Source organism: Rutilus rutilus (genome assembly GCF_951802725.1).
Source record: "Rutilus rutilus genome assembly, chromosome: 3".
Classification (NCBI taxonomy): domain Eukaryota; kingdom Metazoa; phylum Chordata; class Actinopteri; order Cypriniformes; family Leuciscidae; genus Rutilus; species Rutilus rutilus.
Genome location: NC_140211.1, coordinates 55,856,826 through 55,870,786, shown reverse-complemented (window position 1 = coordinate 55,870,786; position 13,961 = coordinate 55,856,826). Strand labels below are relative to the sequence as shown.

Here is a 13,961-nt window from a genome sequence, read left to right as displayed (position 1 = left end):
TCTGGTTCAGATACTATAGATGGCTCATGTTGGTGTGTGTGTGAGTCTGGTTCAGATACTATAGATGGCTCATGTTGGAGTGTGTTTGGTGTGTGTGAGAGTCTGGTTCAGATACTATAGATGGCTCATGTTGGTGTGTGTGTGAGTCTGGTTCAGATACTATAGATGGCTCATGTTGGAGTGTGTTTGGTGTGTGTGAGAGTCTGGTTCAGATACTATAGATGGCTCATGTTGGAGTGTGTTTGGTGTGTGTGTGAGTCTGGTTCAGATACTATAGATGGCTCATGTTGGTGAGTGTTTGGTGTTGTGTGTGAGTCTGGTTCAGATACTATAGATGGCTCATGTTGGAGTGTGTTTGGTGTGTGTGAGAGTCTGGTTCAGATACTATAGATGGCTCATGTTGGAGTGTGTTTGGTGTGTGTGTGAGTCTGGTTCAGATACTATAGATGGCTCATGTTGGTGAGTGTTTGGTGTTGTGTGTGAGTCTGGTTCAGATACTATAGATGGCATGTTGGTGTGTGTTTGGTGTGAGTCTGGTTCAGATACTATAGGTGGCTCATGTTGGTGTGTGTGTGTGTGTGTGTGTGTGTGTGTGAGTCTGGTTCAGATACTATAGATGGCTCATGTTGGAGTGTGTTTGGTGTGTGTGTGAGTCTGGTTCAGATACTATAGATGGCTCATGTTGATGTGTGTTTGGTGTGTGTGTGAGTCTGGTTCAGATACTATAGATGGCTCATGTTGATGTGTGTTTGGTGTGTGTGTGAGTCTGGTTCAGATACTATAGATGGCTCATGTTGATGTGTGTTTGGTGTTGTGTGTGAGTCTGGTTCAGATACTATAGATGGCTCATGTTGGAGTGTGTGTGAGTCTGGTTCAGATACTATAGATGGCTCATGTTGGAGTGTGTGTGAGCCTCTCTCAGGGCACACAGGGAATGCCTGTTAAAGTGCAGTGTTATACGTGGCCTTCTGCTGCTTATTAGTCTGGTCTCTGTTGACTCTTAAACCCACAGGTGGCATGAGGTGGACTGCTATTACGAGAACCTAAGTGGCTATGCACCGTCAGTGCAACTTTCTTTACAGACCTCCTGTCTCAGAGGACAGACGACAGCTCTGTTCTGAAACCTAGTGAGCAGCCTAGCTAGACCGTATTCCTAGGCATCATGGGTTGTCACAAAAGTGGGCAGCAATATTACGCAGCCTTATATCATGTTAACTGTCAGTGTCCCGACATGCTTTTTAATTGCTTTTTTAAATTGAATTGAATTGTTTCCCCTATCGCATATTTCAGTAATCATCATAAATTAGGTATCTTTTGACATTGTGTTATCTTGAAACCGGTACTTTAAAACCTTTTAGTGGGCTCAATTTTTGTGATATCGACATACTGTATGCCTTTTGAAATAAAAGAAGACACTCAAAAATTATCCAAACGCATTCATCAAATACATTTAATTTCAGATCTATGCTCAAAAAAGGGGGTGACAGTTAACAGGACGATGCTAAGGCGGCAGTGGATACAGAGAAGATAATCCCAAAATGCACAGTGATTAGTTCAGTGCAGAGATTGATTGAAGTCGAGAGAAATTATGAATGTTAGATATGCAATATGTGGATGATCATCATATAGTTGAGCTGTTGAGACAGTGTGTGATGTGAACTCTGCTATTCGTGCCGATGTAGGATGTTCCAGATCATTCATTTTTAAGGTTGCATTTACTGTAGGTTAAATGTCTTCTCAGAAGGCAGCTGCCTATGTAGGCAGTAGATAGAAAGGCAACTCACTAGGTTGTGGAACAGAGCTAACAAGATCTCTAAGACAAGAAACTTTCTAAAATCATCAGTTTCTAATGTTTTGTTGCTATTACGACAAATCAAATTAACTCATTTGATCCCAGTCCGTTGTGAGAGCCAATCATTTGTGATCCTGGACCACAAAACCAGTCGCATGGGTACATTTGTTTGAAATTGAGATTTATACACCGTCTGAAAGCTGAATAAAAAAGCTTTCCATTGATGTGTTTGTTAGGATATGACCATATTTGGCCGAGATACGACTATTTGAAAATCTGGAATCTGAGGGTGCAGAAAAATCGAAACATTGAGAAAATCTCCTTTAAAGTTGTCCATTTATGTTCACGATTGTGCTGCATTCACTCACAAAAATACATGTTTTATATATTTACGGTAGGAAATTTACAAAATATCGATAATTTTGACCCATTCAATATGTAAATATACCCGTGCGACTTGTGACTGGTTTTGTGATCCAGGTCCACATTTGCGAATGTTGTTTCCCAGCTAAAAAATTGTTTAATGTAGTTAGCCTAAATCAAGGTTTTAACAGTTTTTGTAGATTCCTCTGTGAAAATCAGTATGCATCCTCATTCCTCAATTATATTTGAGTAAAAACTGAATGAATGTTCGGGGTTCAACACAGGTTAAGCTCTATCAACAGCATCTATGGAGCAAGACGTTTCACAGAGATAAACTTTGTTGACACTGTTTAGAAAGTATTTTCAAAAAACATTGTTACATGACAGTTTACACACAGAAATATCGCATGTGCGAGCTGAGCGTACAGAGTAAAGCTCAAAGTATACTTCTTTTTTTTTTTAATGCGTTGTATGCATAGCCTTCCATGTGACAATAAGTATGCGTACACATGCCTGGAAAAAACTCATATACACATCTTTATAATCTTTTAGGCTAGAGTTGTACAAATGCAGCTACTTTTAACCTCCTCTCTACCCTCTCATAGCCCACCAATTGCTGTTTCCATCCGAAGTTGCGAATTTAACTTGTGCGCAAATTCAAAATTGGAATATCGCATAAAACATTTGCGAATAAAGCACCGCTTCCATCCAGCGAGCCATTTTCATGCACGTTTTTAGACATTATTCACATCTTGCCATTTCTATCCATGTTTTATTTTTATTTTTATGATATTTTAGGATGGAAACATGGCTATTGTGTGCTGTGTTTGAAATCGCCCCCTATACCCTTAAATACTGTAGGGCACTATTTGAAGGCACCATTTGTAGTGGTGTTTGAAGCCATAGTTGACAATATCAAGTGCACTAATTCAATCCCATAATGCACTGCAATAACAAGTGTGCAACTAATGTACACTCCACGGCTAGAGAATACCCATAATGCACTGTGAGGGTCGTGCTGAATAAATTCCCGCGCTCGCAGCCGAATCATCCATACATCCATTTTCCAAACCACTGGTTCAACGTGGCTACAGCGTAATTTCATACAGGTATAAATTCCTTTTTAACTGATTATTAATTAAGGTTTATACATGCTAGTTTCCATGACAGCGTTCAAGATAAATCTTTTCATTACTACGTTACTACATTAAAAAGTGAAGTATACTTTGGGCTTAAATCTGTCTGCTTGGATACAGTACGCGCTTACTGTAGCCTAGTGCAAAAACCAAAATGTACATGCATTACTGTACATTAATTACTGTAAATGATATTTAGCTTTTGTTCATTTTTTTTGCAAACTGAGGAACACATTGAAATTAGTTTCTGTGATAATCCATGGCATGCCACGGATAAGTTTAATTCCTTCAATAGATTTGAGATTTGTATTAACATTTCAAATGTTTTTAGCTGAACTAACCATCACAGATCAGCTGATTACCCGAGTCAAATCTTCCAGCTTCTATTAAAATGATTCCTCCATGAATGTGTGCAGATTTGTAACTCCTCTGCTGTCCACACAGGGCGGGTAAAGACTACTCCTCGGACTGGTCTGATGACGAGAGCCCCAAAAAATACATCGCAGCCAACGGGGTGGAGGAGGAGGAGAAGGTACTCGGGGTTCGTGTTAGAGCGCTGTATGATTACACAGGGCAGGAGGCTGATGAGCTGAGCTTTAAAGCAGGTATTAATCCCTACTAATGCTTATTAATGACACACACATCAACATACACACACACACACACACATGGAACGGCTGGCTGTGGCTTGTGGATTCATCGATCAAACCCCTTTTCTGTGCTCTTTCAATGTCTCTCTGTTATTTCAAAAGGCATTGCGGAAAGGACCAGATGAAATGGGGTTTGTCAGTGTTAGCATGTGCGCATGTGTGTGATTAAATCGGCACGTTACATGGGTTTATTTGAGACGGCTTCCTCACATTTAGACAAAACCCATGAAACATGAACTAGTGAACTGACACAAAACACAAACGTACTCATTTCCAATACGGCTGTGCTTGAATTTCCACAAAATGGAGGCAGCAAAACAAATCCCTTTTAAACGCTTACGTTAAGTTGAAATGAGTCGTTACGCTGGTAACACTTTACAATAAGGTCCTATATTGGTTAATGCATTAACTAATATTAACTTGCAATAAGCAATACATTTGTACAGTATTTGTTAATCTTTGTTAACGTTAATAAAAATACAACTGATTGAAAATTTTAAATACAACTAATAATTATTTTTTAGCTCACAACTTTGGATTTTAAAAATGTATTAGGTAATTAATACATGAAATAAGATTAGTAAATGCTTTAGAAGTATTTTTCATTGTTAACTAATGTAGTTAAAACCTTGTTGTAAAGTGTTACCATTACGCTTGGGGTTTGTTCACATTGGCATGTTTGGTTGGACTAAACGGACTCTGGTGCGATTGCTCAGTTAGTGCGGTTCATTTGAATAAGTGTGAACGCTGCCATTCTGCAACAAACAAATTTAGTCCTGCTCCGCTAACCGTTCACATTGGCATTTTAACACTGAACCTAAAGATACCGAACCTAAAGGCATATGGATATGCTCACAGCCTGATTGGTCGGCTTTTATAACGTATATTTCGTGACGGAACTTACCGAACATCCAAAACGTTGCTGTGCGCTGGGATAAATGCACTCGTTGTATGTGCGTAGCTACATATGATGCTATTTTTACCAGCTGAGAACTCGTGAAGAGCTTATAAAATATCTAAAGGAGTCAAAACAGCGGCAGGAATCCCTCCGTCACACACACAAACGAAGATCTGCTGCGTGGAGATGCGGTTCTGATGCCTGAATCCAATATCACGACTATGATGAGAAAAAAAACGCTATGCTTGAGCACTCTCTCCTTAGGGTCGCATCTTGTGACATCATGTCCTGTTTTTGGTTCGTTTAGATGTCTTTGGTCCGTGTTGCGTTCATATTTCAGTCGAACCGCACCAGAGTTTGTTTGGATGCGGATCAAGACTCTTCTTTTCAGCGTCTCGGCCCGCTTATTTGGTGTGCACCAGGTTTCGGATGGCAGCGTTCACACTTATTCAAATGATCCGCACTAACAGAGCAATCACACCAGAGTTAGTTTTAATCCAACCAAACATGCCAAGTGTGAACACACCCTAAATGTATCATTTTCTTTTTTGGTCCGGACCAAGAGAACCAAGTGTGAACAGCCTAAAAGATGGTAACAACACCAGGGGAATGTTTGTTTCCATTGGAAAAAGGCACTTATTTCCCCCCAAATTTTTTTTTAACATTCCCTAGTTTTTCTACAGTTTCAAAGTTCACATCAGATGCTGATCTATGGACTTTCCTAATAAATCAATAGTGTGAGCTGCTGATCCCTGCATGTCGTGAATAATTCACAGGCTTCCCAAAAGTCACTAAATGGCATCAATCCTCCCCTCTGATTGGCTGAAGGCCATTTAGATCCAGCTTAGGAGACAGGACTGACTCTAATGCTAAGTTTCTTTGGTCTTCTGGTTAGATTAGCAGGATTCTGCGCCGCAGGAAGCTTTAAAGCAGACACATTAGTAATGTAGAATGAGGTTAAATCAAATCTTCACAGCACAAGGATAATGAAACAATCACATTTGGTTTTGTTTGCTAAAAGAGCAGGATCTACTTTGACATTTTTTTTAATCTGCATGCGTGTGTTAAATAGCATATAGAGCTTATTAGACTCAGTCTGGTCATTTATTAGCCCTGTTACTCTAGAATCTGCCAGAATTCATTATACCAGACTGAAGCTCTTGCACTATATGCAATAACAGACATGCCAAGAGTGACACCTGCTGGATGTGTTTTTTTTTTTTTTTTTTTTTTTTTTTTTTACTCAAGTAAAGCAGATTTAAAGGTGAGAATTTTTTTTGTTAAAATAAATTCTCTTAACTCAGTTTATTGTTCATTTACTGCTATTAGTATGCCATTCATTGGTTTATCTCCCCCAAAAGTGTAAAAATGTAGTCTCCCAGGCACCATCAAAACATTGAGAGCGGTCCACTCAGATCTGTCAATCACTTTCCAGCTCAGCCTATAGTTTGAGTTTGGGGCGTGGCTACTGTAGCAGGCTGATAGTTTGGGGGAGTGGCTACTGTAGCAGAGAGTTTGGGGGCATGGCTGCTGTAGCAGGATGAGAGTTTGGGGTGTGGCTACTGTAGCAGGATGAGAATTTGGGGCATGGCTTGTAGCAGGATGAGAATTTGGGGCGTGGCTACTGTAGCAGAGAGAGTTTGGGGGCGTGGCTACTGTAGCAGAGAGTTTGGGAGCATGGCTACTGTAGCAGAGAGTTTGGGGCGTGGCTACTGTAGCAGAGAGAGTTTGGGGCGTGGCCACTGTAGCAGAGAGTTTGGGGCGTGGCTACTGTAGCAGAGAGAGTTTGGGGGGCGTGGCTACTGTAGCAGAGAGAATTTGGGGCGTGGCTACTGTAGCAGAGAGAGTTTGGGGTGTGGCTACTGTAGCAGGATGAGAATTTGGGGCATGGCTTGTAGCAGGATGAGAGTTTGGGGCGTGGCTACTGTAGCAGAGAGAGTTTGGGGGCGTGGCTACTGTAGCAGGGAGAATTTGGGGCGTGGCTACTGTAGCAGAGAGAATTTGGGGCGTGGCTACTGTAGCAGGATGAGAATTTGGGGCGTGGCTTGTAGCAGGATGAGAGTTTAGGGCGTGGCCACTGTAGCAGAGAGAGTTTGGGGGCGTGGCTACTGTAGCAGAGAGTTTGTGGGCATGGCTACTGTAGCAGAGAGAATTTGGGGCGTGGCTACTGTAGCAGAGAGAATTTGGGGCGTGGCTACTGTAGCAGGATGAGAGTTTGGGGCGTGGCCACTATAGCTGAGAGTTTGGGGCGTGGCTACTGTAGCAGCGAGAGTTTGGGGGCGTGGCTACTGTAGCAGAGAGTTTGGGGCATGGCTACTGTAGTAGGATGAGAGTTTGGGGCGTGGCTACTTTAGCAGAGAGAGTTTGGGGCGTGGCTACTATAACAGGATGAGAGTTTGGGGCATGGCTACTTTAGCAGAGAGAGTTTGGGGCGTGGCTACTGTAGCAGAGAGAGTTTGGGGCGTGGCCACTGTAGCAGAGAGTTTGGGGCGTGGCTACTGTAGCAGAGAGAGTTTGGGGGGCGTGGCTACTGTAGCAGAGAGAATTTGGGGCGTGGCTACTGTAGCAGAGAGAGTTTGGGGTGTGGCTACTGTAGCAGGATGAGAATTTGGGGCATGGCTTGTAGCAGGATGAGAGTTTGGGGCGTGGCTACTGTAGCAGAGAGAGTTTGGGGGCGTGGCTACTGTAGCAGGGAGAATTTGGGGCGTGGCTACTGTAGCAGAGAGAATTTGGGGCGTGGCTACTGTAGCAGGATGAGAATTTGGGGCGTGGCTTGTAGCAGGATGAGAGTTTAGGGCGTGGCCACTAGCAGAGAGAGTTTGGGGGCGTGGCTACTGTAGCAGAGAGTTTGTGGGCATGGCTACTGTAGCAGAGAGAATTTGGGGCGTGGCTACTGTAGCAGAGAGAATTTGGGGCGTGGCTACTGTAGCAGGATGAGAATTTGGGGCGTGGCTTGTAGCAGGATGAGAGTTTGGGGCGTGGCCACTATAGCTGAGAGTTTGGGGCGTGGCTACTGTAGCAGCGAGAGTTTGGGGCGTGGCTACTGTAGCAGAGAGTTTGGGGCATGGCTACTGTAGTAGGATGAGAGTTTGGGGCGTGGCTACTTTAGCAGAGAGAGCTTGGGCATGGCTACTTTAGCAGAGAGAGTTTGGGGCGTGGCTACTATAACAGGATGAGAGTTTGGGGCATGGCTACTTTAGCAGAGAGAGTTTGGGGCGTGGCTACTTTAGCAGAGAGAGTTTGGGGCGTGGCTACTATAACAGGATGAGAGTTTGGGGCATGGCTACTTTAGCAGAGAGAGTTTGGGGCGTGGCTACTTTAGCAGAGAGAGTTTGGGGCGTGGCTACTATAACAGGATGAGAGTTTGGGGCATGGCTACTTTAGCAGAGAGAGTTTGGGGCGTGGCTACTTTAGCAGAGAGAGTTTGGGGCGTGGCTACTATAACAGGATGAGAGTTTGGGGCATGGCTACTTTAGCAGAGAGAGTTTGGGGCGTGGCTACTTTAGCAGAGAGAGTTTGGGGCGTGGCTACTATAACAGGATGAGAGTTTGGGGCATGGCTACTTTAGCAGAGAGAGTTTGGGGCGTGGCTACTTTAGCAGGATGAGAGTTTGGGGCGTGGCTACTTTAGCAGAGAGAGTTTGGGGCGTGGCTACTGTAGCTGAAAGAGCTTGGGGGCGTGGCATGGAAGGCGTGACACATAAGCGGCATTTTCAAGGTTGTTTGAAAATATGCTTTATTTTTGTAATTCCGCAAGGTGTCATTGGTGTCGCAAAACTACATGCTTCACCTTTAAAGGTATACTTTAGTATTTTTGTTTATTATTATTGCACTGACCAACATGACAGTAACCTTAGACTTAACTGACACTGAGTGTTAGATGTAGCAAAAGAAAACACTTTCAGTTACCCATGCCATTGTAGAAATGTCTTCATCTAATGTAAGAGTATATCATTCTAAACAGAAGTACCATTTCTCATCTGTGAAACTTTTTAAATGAAGGAAAAAATGAGTAGAACTGTTATGTTCCTGCAAAAACATAAAATGGCTCCTCCATAAACCTTCATAAAGGAAAAGTTTTTTGAGGAAGTTGAAGTTCATGGAGTACACACTAGAATATTTCAGACACATGTACTTTTAATATTTTAATGGACAAATTGAGCCTGAAGCCCGGTTTCATGCTTGACGTGTCCGCACAGGCACAAGGGTGTGCAAACCACAAGTGAGATCATTGCATCGCTTGCGAAACTCTGTGTTGACTCTGCAAGACTTCACTTCACTCAGTCCTGCACAGCCCAGGGTGGAGCCATTCGCTTGAAGGAATATTCTGTCCAGTCCAGTAGCAATAAACCAGTAATTATTCTCGTGGCTGTAAACCCATAAATGTTCAATGTTAATTCCCCGATTCCATGTTTTGTGTAAAGAAAAAAGATAAAGAAAAATACAATACAAATACCGAAAGTTAATTCAAAACTCATCATTTGATCAAAAACTGTCAAATATGAATACAATTTAAAGAATTGTTTTCTATGGAGACTCTAAAGGGACAATGTAAAGAAAAGAAAAAAATGAGATGGGAGGAAAAATAATAAATAGATGCTTTTGCGTTGCAAAGAACACAAAACATTTGTGACAGAACGCGAAAAACATTGATTTATTATTTTTCCTCCCGTCTCATATTTGTTTTCCGTCACCATGTCCAACTGGGGCTCTGTAGTTTCCTATTTGAATATATTTGAAATGTAATTCATTTCTATGATGCAAATTTTCAGCATCATTACTCCAGTCTTCAGTGTCACAGTTTTTGCTGCTTCATATTTTTGTGGAAACAGTGATGCATTTTATCTGTTGATAAATCTGTTGTTAAATTATAAATGCCTCCTGATCAATTTAATGCTTACTTTCCGGATAAAGGTATTGATTTAAATAGTTAAATAGTTCAATATCAACTGATTGCGATTATTCTGTAATATTGGACGATATGGAACAGAGATATAGTGTGGAAAATAAAGTCAGCTGGTTATAGTCATGAAATAAACCTCTTCGGGGTTGTTATGACCGGCTGACTTTACTTTATACCTTATATCGGTCACATGGAAGAGTAAAGGCCCGTTCACACCAAGGACGATAATGATCAAATTTAAACAAATATTCTAAATGTAAAAGAATAGCAGAGTCCACACCTCAACTATAACGATAACAGCACTGAGAAACGATCACTTTCTAGCCGATGAACGATAAAATCATTAAATCAAGATGGATTCTGATTGGCTGTCAAAGAGCCGGAGCATTTAAAGCGTCAGAATTAACAGATATCGTCGGCTGGTGTGAACGCTGATATAGTTGTGAACGTGCCTGAAGGAGTGGTGTTATGAGCTGTGTGTGTGTGTGTACACAGGTGAAGAGTTAATGAAGCTGGGTGAGGAGGACGAGCAGGGCTGGTGTAAAGGACAGCTGTCCAGCGGAGAGACGGGTCTCTATCCTGCTAACTACGTCCAAAACCTCTCGTCCTGAGAGCCCGTCTGCCCCGGGACACACACACACACCCCCTTACCTGAGGCGGTCGAGAGGTCGAGTCACACCGAACCACGATGCAGCGAATGCCACGACACGACCAGAAGATTAGAGAGGAGCGAGTTCAGTGTTTGAGTTTTGATTTTTGCTGACACACTAGAGGACTTTAGGAATAGTTAGTCCCCCTTCGTCCTCGGGCTTAATGAGAGATCAGTGCCTTTATTGTACAATGCCAGAGACATTCACAGCACTGCGATTAAAGCAGAACCGGCTGAATGGACACGTTTACTGACTGGAGGAAAATCTGCCACCGTTTTCTTCACGTGTGAATCGCCACTGTCGGACCGTTTTGGAAGATCTACCACCTTTCATCATCGCGGTCCTCTTATTATTTTAGTATTTCACATGTCAGATATGTATCAGAATCATTTCAAGTATTCGATCAAATCTTCACCGACGTTCTTTACGTTCAGGTTCGTGAGAAGCGTGTTTAGTGTGTGGATATATTTTGTATGATACGTTTAGATTGTTATAGTTAAACTGAGCATTTCTTTGCCTGTAGTTCAGAAGTGAAGGATTCTTCATTGCATATTTACGTTTTCACAAAGATATATATGGATTTATAATATACAAAGTATCACTGGGCGGATGCTCTTAGAATCTTGATCCTGGAGATTCTGAAATCTAGTCAGTGGGATCGTTTAACTTTTTTAATTCATCTTTTTTTTGTTTTTATTTGGAGCGCAAGAATGTTTCTGTTGTTAAATGATATAAAGTATCAGAGAGGGCGAAACCTCCAGGCTTCTTGTGGTCTTGTGTGTGTTTGTTTGTGTGTGTGTGTGTGAGCGGTCATGAGAAGTATGCCCATTCCCACACACTCTGCCTCCAATAAACATGGTTTTACATCAAACTACTGTAACAGCCAATACTAATCAATGTAAAAAATATCAAATAAACGTGAGATTCTGATCTTTGTATAGTGGCTATGATGCTTCTTAAACATTAAGTGAAGTTTTACATTATTGTTTCAAATTAACTTGGTTAATAGTTCACCCAAAAATGGAAATTCCCTGATTATTTTCTCACCCCAAGGCATTTCAAGATGGATTATGAGTATGACTTTGTTTTCTCAGCCAAAGAGAAATTAAGGTTTTAAAGAAAAACAGTTACAATGTTTTTTTTCCATCCAGTGCAAGTGAATGGTGCTCAACTTAGACGGTCCAAAATCCATAACTTCAAAAGGCTCCACACAACCCCAGCTCATTCATTCATTCATTCATTCATTCATTCATTCATTCATTCATTCATTCATTCATTCATTCATTCATTCATTCATTCATTCATTCATTCATTCATTCATTCATTCATTCATTCATTCATTCATTCATTCATTCATTCAGTCAGTCAGTCAGTCAGTCAGTCAGTCAGTCAGTCAGTCAGTCAGTCAGTCAGTCAGTCAGTCAGTCAGTCAGTCAGTCAGTCAGTCAGTCAGTCAGTCAGTCAGTCAGTCAGTCAGTTGTGAATGTGCTTTGAAGAGCTGAGCATTTGGAGTTAAAAAGTTTGTGTGTGTATAATATATATATGTGTATGTGTATATATTATTCATATTCCTGAAAATGACTGATCGTTTCGCTATCGAAGAGCCTTACTCATCGGCTGGGGTCGTGTGGAGACCTTTGAAGTTCCCTAAATGTAGATTTTGTATCATAAAAAATAGACTATGCATCATTCACTTGCATTCAATGGAGAAAAATCCTGGAATGTTTTCCATGAAAGTGTGATTTCTCTTCGGCTGAGGAAATAAAGTCATAATGCATCTTGGATGGCCTTGAGGAGAGAATCATCAGGAAATCTTCATTTCTGGGTGAACTATTCCTTCAAGTCTTACATTTAAAGAGTTGTTTCTAGGAGTTTTGTGGTTAGTTTAAACAATGCTCCAGTATGTAAAAGAACACGCCTCATTTGTTACGTTTAGTTCCTTATAATATTTAAATGAGTTTTCAGCTGCGGTTAACATACTTTCCTTGTTATTAACACACTGTATGAGTTAACAAATAGTTGTGAAATTTCAAGCAGGCTCCTGCAGTGTTACTGCATCTAGTACAATTTTACCTTTTGTGCTTTACTTTTGTTTTTTGTTAAAAAAAAAAAAAAATTATTATTATACATGCTGTTTTTATGACCATGTTAATTGAGAGTCTACTCCACTTCATGACATATTTTTTACTGGAAGCGTAAATGATACACACAAAAAAAGCACTTTAGTACCCCAAATCTTTAAATAGGCATAGACATTTTAACCTAAGATATATAAAAATAGACAAAGAATAACAGATGTATTATTAAATGTACTGTAATTCTGGAAATGATTAGAGATTAGCATGACTGTGCACATTCAGGAAGGCAGTCTGTTCACTGAAAGATGCGGGTCATAAGAGTAAAAAGCAACATCAGAACATATGAATATAATGCTTGTGAGCCAGTTAAACTGTGTTTGAGCTCAACTAGGCTGTGTTTCCCTGAAGCATTGTGAACCTAAAGGCTGGAATACACTACATGACTTTTGACCCTCGAGTTGTGGACGTTGGTTTCCTCAAAGGTGCTCTAAGCGATATCACGCGTTTTTTAGGCCGAAACATTTTTTGTCACATACAGCAAACATCTCCTCACTATCCGCTAGCTGCCTGTCCCCTGAACACACTGTAAAAAAGTGCGGTCTCTGTAGACAGCCCAGGCTCCACAAACGGCAACACAAACAAACTGGCCCAGCCTGGACCACGAAACATAACAAACAGTGTTCCAGCCAACAGCTGACAAGAATGATTTGGGGGTGGGGGGGGTTAGTGTGCATGCACATGAAGGGGGGTGTGGAGGAGAGAGAAGCATGAAGAGGTAAGTTAGCTAGAGGAGAGATGTCCTAGACAACGACTGACGTTAGAATTATATTCTCTTGAATTTTGATATGGCCGACACACGACCAAAGAGACGACGTTCTGATGAACAAATGGCAAAGAAGAGGGAAAAGGAACGCGCGAAGTCCCGAATTTACAACGGAAAAGTTTCCATTTCTGTTTCAGGAAGCACGGAAGTGAGGGGGAGGGTCGAGCTAGCCTCCGTTTGACAATACTTCGAATGTCAACAAGAAGTGATGTCACCCAACATCGCTTAGAGCACCTTTAAGTCAGGGCCAGTCTGTAGATTTTGGCCAGTCACAGCGTACGATGGGCACAGACTCAGACTTTCCTTCAGGTTATTAATCTGTCAGTTGTAGAACATCAAACATTTTAGAACATGTTTTCATCATGCTTCTCCTAGTAACAATACGCATGTTTCTGTGTGAGTTTGTTGTTTGATTCTGAACGTCTGATATGGCGTTATTTTTTAGTCAAAAGTTATGAGCGTGTAAGACATTATTTCACACGCGCAAAAATGAACCTTCAGCTGGCATGATAAAAGTACTCGCGCACAAATTCAACAACCGAGAGGTGTACAGGTAGCTGCGAGCAAGCGCCTGGCATACGCTCATAGGTTAACTCTGCTTGTACAGTGGAATCCTGCTCGCGCGCAGCGGGCTTCTGCTCGCGGAGTGCTGTTTTGCTCGCGCAGTGG

The 13,961-nt window shown here is 41.6% G+C and overlaps 1 protein-coding gene across 10 annotated transcripts in view; it reads left to right on the top strand.

Annotated features, from left to right (window-relative positions):
- The window catches only part of pacsin3 (protein kinase C and casein kinase substrate in neurons 3), a 50,845-nt gene extending 39,516 nt beyond the window's left edge, over nucleotides 1–11,329 (top strand). For 5 of the 10 annotated variants that reach the window (XM_084405095.1, XM_084405097.1, XM_084405099.1 and 2 more), the window contains 2 exons: nucleotides 3,736–3,896; nucleotides 10,237–11,329. In XM_084405095.1, coding sequence (XP_084261221.1) covers nucleotides 3,736–3,896; nucleotides 10,237–10,352 — 277 coding nt within the window. In that variant the 3' untranslated portion in view covers nucleotides 10,353–11,329. The remainder of the gene's footprint in view (nucleotides 1–3,735; nucleotides 3,897–10,236) is intronic. The other 5 variants (XM_084405102.1, XM_084405101.1, XM_084405104.1 and 2 more) reach the window with 1 other exon arrangement.
- Nucleotides 11,330–13,961: the final 2,632 nt, after the last annotated feature.